We start from the raw sequence: 7886 nt of genomic DNA on the forward strand, positions 1-7886 counted from the left end.
TGCAATCTTTTATGTGAGTATCATTCATGCAATCTTTTATGTGAGTATCATTCATGCAATATGTTATGTGAGTATCATTCATGCAATCTTTTATGTGAGTATCATTCATGCAATATTTTATGTGAGTATCATTCATGCAATATTTTATGTGAGTATCATTCATGCAATATGTTATGTGAGTATCATTCATGCAATATGTTATGTGAGTATCATTCATGCAATATTTTATGTGAGTATCATTCATGCAATCTTTTATGTGAGTATCATTCATGCAATATGTTATGTGAGTATCATTCATGCAATATTTTATGTGAGTATCATTCATGCAATATTTTATGTGAGTATCATTCATGCAATCTTTTATGTGAGTATCATTCATACAATATGTTATGTGAGTATCATTCATACAATATGTTATGTGAGTATCATTCATGCAATATTTTATGTCAGTATCATTCATGCAATATTTTATGTGAGTATCATTCATGCAATCTTTTATGTGAGTATCATTCATGCAATATTTTATGTGAGTATTATTCATGCAATATGTTATGTGAGTATCATTCATGCAATATTTTATGTGAGTATCATTCATGCAATATTTTATGTGAGTATCATTCATACAATCTTTTATGTGAGTATCGTTCATGCAATATGTTATGTGAGTATCATACATACAATCTTTTATGTGAGTATCATTCATGCAATATGTTATGTGAGTATCATTCATGCAATATTTTATGTCAGTATCATTCATGCAATATGTTATGTGAGTATCATTCATGCAATATTTTATGTGAGTATCATTCATGCAATATTTTATGTGAGTATCATTCATGCAATATGTTATGTGAGTATCATTCATGCAATATTTTATGTCAGTATCATTCATGCAATATGTTATGTGAGTATCATTCATGCAATATTTTATGTCAGTATCATTCATGCAATATGTTATGTGAGTATCATTCATGCAATATTTTATGTGAGTATCATTCATGCAATATTTTATGTCAGTATCATTCATGCAATATGTTATGTGAGTATCATTCATGCAATATTTTATGTGAGTATCATTCATGCAATATTTTATGTGAGTATCATTCATGCAATATGTTATGTGAGTATCATTCATGCAATATTTTATGTGAGTATCATTCATGCAATATGTTATGTGAGTATCATTCATGCAATATTTTATGTCAGTATCATTCATGCAATATGTTATGTGAGTATCATTCATGCAATATTTTATGTGAGTATCATTCATGCAATATTTTATGTGAGTATCATTCATGCAATATTTTATGTGAGTATCATTCATGCAATCTTTTATGTGAGTATCATTCATGCAATCTTTTATGTGAGTATCATTCATGCAATCTTATGTGAGTATCATTCATGCAATCTTTTATGTGAGTATCATTCATGCAATCTTTTATGTGAGTATCATTCATGCAATATGTTATGTGAGTATCATTCATGCAATCTTTTATGTGAGTATCATTCATGCAATCTTATGTGAGTATCATTCATGCAATATTTTATGTGAGTATCATTCATGCAATCTTTTATGTGAGTATCATTCATGCAATATGTTATGTGAGTATCATTCATGCAATCTTTTATGTGAGTATCATTCATGCAATCTTTTATGTGAGTATCATTCATGCAATCTTTTATGTGAGTATCATTCATGCAATCTTTTATGTGAGTATCATTCATGCAATATGTTATGTGAGTATCATTCATGCAATATTTTATGTGAGTATCATTCATACAATATTTTATGTGAGTATCATTCATACAATATTTTGTGAGTATCATTCATGCAATATTTTATGTGAGTAACATTCATGCAATATTTTATGTCTATCATTCATACAATCTTTTATGTGAGTATCATTCATGCAATATTTTATGTGAGTATCATTCATGCAATTTTTTATGTCAGTATCATTCATGCAATATGTTATGTGACTATCATTCATGCAATATTTTATGTGAGTATCATTCATGCAATATTTTATGTGAGTATCATTCATGCAATATTTTATGTCTATCATTCATACAATCTTTTATGTGAGTATCATTCATGCAATATTTTATGTCTATCATTCATACAATCTTTTATGTGAGTATCATTCATGCAATTTTTTATGTGAGTATCATTCGTGCAATATTTTATGTGAGTATCATTCATACAATATTTTATGTGAGTATCATTCATGCAATCTTTTATGTCAGTATCATTCGTGCAATATTTTATGTGAGTATCATTCATGCAATCTTTTATGTGAGTATCATTCATGCAATCTTTTATGTCAGTATCATTCATGCAATCTTTTATGTATCATTCATGCAATATTTTATGTGAGTATCATTCATGCAATATTTTATGTCAGTGTCATTCATACAATCTTTTATGTGAGTATCATTCATGCAATATTTTATGTGAGTATCATTCATGCAATTTTTTATGTCAGTATCATTCATGCAATATGTTATGTGAGTATCATTCATGCAATCTTTTATGTGAGTATCATTCATATAATCTTTTATGTGAGTATCATTCATATAATCTTTTATGTGAGTATCATTCATGCAATATTTTATGTGAGTATCATTCATGCAATATTTTATGTGAGTATCAATCATGCAATCTTTTATGTGAGTATCATTCATGCAATCTTTTATGCGAGTATCATTCATGCAATCTTTTATGTGAGTATCATTCATGCAATATTTTATGTGAGTATCATTCATACAATATTTTATGTGAGTATCATTCATACAATCTTTTATGTGAGTATCATTCATACAATATTTTATGTGAGTATCATTCATGCAATCTTTTATGTGAGTATCATTCATGCAATATGTTATGTGAGTATCATTCATGCAATCTTTTATGTGAGTATCATTCATACAATATTTTATGTCAGTATCATTCATACAATATTTTATGTCAGTATCATTCATACAATATTTTATGTGAGTATCATTCATACAATATTTTATGTGAGTATCATTCATACAATATTTTATGTGAGTATCATTCATGCAATATTTTATGTCAGTATCATTCATACAATCTTTTATGTGAGTATCATTCATGCAATCTTTTATATCAGTATCATTCATGCAATCTTTTATGTGAGTATCATTCATGCAATATGTTATGAGTATCATTCATGCAATCTTTTATGTGAGTATCATTCATGCAATATTTTATGTGAGTATCATTCGTGCAATATTTTATGTGAGTATCATTCATGCAATATTTTATGTCAGTATCATTCATGCAATATGTTATGTGAGTATCATTCATGCAATATTTTATGTCAGTATCTTTCGTGCAATATTTTATGTGAGTATCATTCATACAATATTTTATGTGAGTATCATTCATGCAATATGTTATGTGAGTATCATTCGTGCAATATTTTATGTGAGTATCATTCATGCAATATGTTATGTGAGTATCATTCGTGCAATATGTTATGTGAGAATCATTCATACAATATTTTATGTGAGTATCATTCATGCAATATTTTATGTGAGTATCATTCATGCAATATTTTATGTCAGTATCATTCATGCAATATGTTATGTGAGTATCATTCATACAAGTTTTTATGTGAGTATCATTCATGCAATATGTTATGTGAGTATCATTCATGCAATCTTTTATGTGAGTATCATTCATGCAATCTTTTATGTCAGTAACATTCATTCAATATTTTATGTGAGTATCATTCATGCAATCTTTTATGTGAGTATCATTCATGCAATCTTTTATGTGAGTATCATTCATGCAATATTTTATGTGAGTATCATTCGTGCAATATTTTATGTGAGTATCATTCATGCAATATTTTATGTGAGTATCATTCATACAATATTTTATGTGAGTATCATTCGTGCAATATTTTGTCAGTATCATTCGTGCAATATTTTATGTGAGTATCATTCATGCAATATTTTATGTGAGTATCATTCATGCAATATTTTGTCAGTATCATTCATGCAATATGTTATGTGAGTATCATTCATACAATCTTTTATGTGAGTATCATTCATGCAATATTATATGTGAGTATCATTCATGCAATATTTTATGTGAGTATCATTCATGCAATATGTTATGTGAGTATCATTCATGCAATCGTTTATGTGAGTATCATTCATGCAATCTTTTATGTCAGTATCATTCATGCAATATTTTATGTGAGTATCATTCATGCAATATTTTATGTGAGTATCATTCATGCAATATTTTATGTGAGTATCATTCATGCAATATTTTATATGAGTATCATTCATGCAATATTTTATGTGAGTATCATTCATACAATATTATATGTGAGTATCATTCATGCAATCTTTTATGTGAGTATCATTCATGCAATATGTTATGTCAGTATCAATCATGCAATCTTTTATGTCAGTATCATTCATGCAATATTTTATGTGAGTATCATTCATGCAATCTTTTAAGTGAGTATCATTCATGCAATCTTTTAAGTGAGTGCTATGAAGTCGCAAACCTCGATGGATTGTCGAAGCATTACGGCTACCATAGTCAGACGTACTGTGCTTCCATTATTATGGTGTGTGTGCATAAGGACTTCAAAATGGCACCTATTAGCAGACATTATGGCGTTTTTGTTTCACAAGATTATGCAAAACCAACTTTTCTTACCTTCTGGTACCTGCTAATGTGTATTTAGGATCTGCATAAGTCCTGAAAATGTGCGCTTGTGGAGAGCCAAGTGTTTTCTGTGTTGTTTTTAATGACTACTTAGGTCTACTATACTACTGTATTTTAACATAAGTGTGTTGGTACTAGGCTAGAGTGAAGTGTTTAGTGAGATGCTAGCTGTGGAAAATGTTTACCAAGCACTGACTTCCGGTCTTCTTGCTTGCAGTTTCTGTTCCACAAGCCGTTGCGGATCCTGAACCTGCTGATCTGGATCGAGTCCAGCGTGGTCCTGTACCAGTTGTACTCCCTGCTGCGCTCGGAGCGCTGGAACAACACTCTGTCTCTGGGCCTGATCCTCTTCTGCAACTACTACGTCCTCTTCAAGCTGCTGAGAGACCGCCTGGTGCTGGGTAAGGCCTACTCCTTCCCTCTGGCCCACAGTCTGGCCTTCAAGGCGCACTGACGCCGGCCCTCGGACTCCCGCCTCTTTTGATACCGTTCGATTTTTCATGCAATGTTTGTATAAAACCTATTTAAGAATATTTTATTTTGTATACTATTAGGAGTTACGCCGGGCATTCATTCATTCATTCGTTAGCACAGCAACATGCTGTTGTTGTTGCCTGGCGACCAAAGAGGAAATACGTGCAAGTTGCCAAGCAACCGCTGACTACATTTGGAATTTCACTTACTAATAAAAACAGTCCAACTTTTCACTTTGATGTCGTTTGTCAGCAGCAGTTTAAAGGTGGAGATTATATTTTTAGATGCAGATTAAATAAATACATCTTTGAATAATGACATCATTGTGTCATTTATTAAATCAGATTAAATGAATACATCTTTGAATAATGACATCATTGTGTCATTAAGTCAGATTAAATGAATACATCTTTGAATAATTACATAATTGTGTCATTCATTAAGTCATATTAAATGAATACATCTTTGAATAATTACATAATTGTGTCATTCATTAAATCAGATTAAATAAATACATCTTTGAATAATTACATCATTGTGTCATTCATTAAATCGGATTAAATAAATACATCTTTGAATAATTGCATCATTGTGTCAATCATTGAACCAGATTAAATAAATACATCTTTGAATAATGTCAGCATTGTGTCACTAAATCAGATTAAATAAATACATCTTTGAATAATTACATCGTTGTGTCATTAATTAAGTCAGATTAAATAAATATTTGAATAATTACATAGTTGTGTCATTAAGTCAGATTAAATACATATTTGAATAATGACATAATTGTGTCACTAATTAAGTCAGATTAGTTAATACATCTTTAAATAATTACCTCATTGTGTCACTAATTAAGTCAGATTAAAATAAATACATCTTTGAATAATGACATCATTGGGTCATTCATTAAGTCAGATTAAATAAATACATCTTTGAGTTGCATCATTGTGTCAATCATTAAATCAGATTAAATAAATACATCTTTGAATAATGACATCATTGTGTCATCAATTAAGTCAGATTAAATAAATATTTGAATGACATAATTGTGTCACTAATTAAGTCAGATTAATTAATACATCTTTAAATAATTACATCATTGTGTCATTAAGTTACATTAAATAAATCCATCTTTGAATAATTACCTCATTGTGTCACTAATTAAGTCAGATTAAAATAAATACATCTTTGAATAATTACCTCATTGTGTCATTAAATCAGATTAAATAAATACATCTTTGAATAACGACCTCATTGTGTCATTCAATAAATTAGATTAAATAAATACATATTTAATTACATCATTGTGTCAATAAATCAGATTAAATAAATACATCTTTGAATAATGACAACATTGTGTCATTAATAAAATCAGAATAATTAATACATCTTTGAATAATTACATCATTGTGTCTAACCCTATTTATAATTGATGACACATTTGATACCATGTGTGTGTATTTAAAATTAATTAAAATTGACACATTTAATAACACGTGTGTGTTTGATTCTAATTCTAATTAATTAATGACATTTGATAATGTATGTGTATTTCATTATAATTATAAATAATGAATGACACTTTTAACAACACGTGTGTATTTAATCATAATTATAATGAATGACACATTTAATAACACGTGTGTATTTAATTATAATTAATGACACATTTAATAACGTGTATTTAATTATAATAATTAATTAATGACATTTAATAACACGTGTGTATTTAATTATAATTATAATTAATGACATTTAATAACACGTGTGTATTTAATTATAATTATAATGAATGACACATTTAATAACACATGTGTATTTAATTATAATTAATGACACATTTAATAACACGTGTGTATTTAATTATAATTATATATTATTATTTTTTTATTTTTTTTACAGTATTGCTTTTCCTTAAGCAGCATTTTAGGAAATATTTTTTTGTTTTTGCCATCTGAAATAAAACATGGCGTTGAAATGAACTTGTGTGTTTTTATTAGTGCAACAGAACATGAGCAGACAGAATAATCACACTTTACTTCCTGTGTGGAACACATGAAACATAGTTGACATTAAAGATAGTTTATATTGAACACAGTTTGTATAGAACACAGTTTATATTGAACATAGTTTATATTGAACATAGTTTATATTGAACATAGTTTACAAAGTTGACTGAAAGACAGCTTGAAAAAGACCATGTGGTTGAAACACCTGCAGTGTGTTGTCTTCGCCACGAGAGGGAGCCAAACAAAATATATGGCGGCAAATGTCAGTGTTATATGAATAAATGATTGGTTTATTCGTATTTTATTTTTTAAATACAAAACATCGAATCGACAAATGAAGTGTTTTTCATTTTAAGTGTCGAAGAACAATACATAAAAAAAATATATATTTTGTATTTTATATAACAAAAATTAGACGTAAGCAGTTAGCAGAAACGGACGAAATGACCAAAAACAATTATTGACTACAAAACCGGAACCGGAAGTTGGTAGTTGTAGACAAGACGACGGGCTGGTCTGTGGGACAAAATGTGTTTTTGTACGATATCTATCTTCATAAAAGTATATTTATACACAAAATAACGTGATCATCTGATGCTTGTGAAGCAGGATACAACACCACGCTGTAATCTTTCCCTGCTAGGCCAGTCCTTGTTTTGTTTTTAAAAAGCAACTTCCGCTTCCGG

The 7886-nt window shown here is 28.8% G+C and overlaps 1 protein-coding gene across 2 annotated transcripts in view; it reads left to right on the forward strand.

The window, feature by feature from the left end:
* The window catches only part of tmem39a (transmembrane protein 39A), a 33583-nt gene extending 28162 nt beyond the window's left edge, over positions 1-5421 (forward strand). For both annotated transcript variants that reach the window (XM_062069898.1, XM_062069904.1), the window contains exon 9: positions 4932-5421. In XM_062069898.1, coding sequence (XP_061925882.1) covers positions 4932-5168 — 237 coding nt within the window. In that variant the 3' untranslated portion in view covers positions 5169-5421. The remainder of the gene's footprint in view (positions 1-4931) is intronic.
* The last annotated feature ends 2465 nt before the right edge of the window (positions 5422-7886 follow it).

This window comes from Entelurus aequoreus, linkage group LG02, assembly GCF_033978785.1.
Source record: "Entelurus aequoreus isolate RoL-2023_Sb linkage group LG02, RoL_Eaeq_v1.1, whole genome shotgun sequence".
Taxonomy (NCBI): Eukaryota; Metazoa; Chordata; class Actinopteri; order Syngnathiformes; family Syngnathidae; genus Entelurus; species Entelurus aequoreus.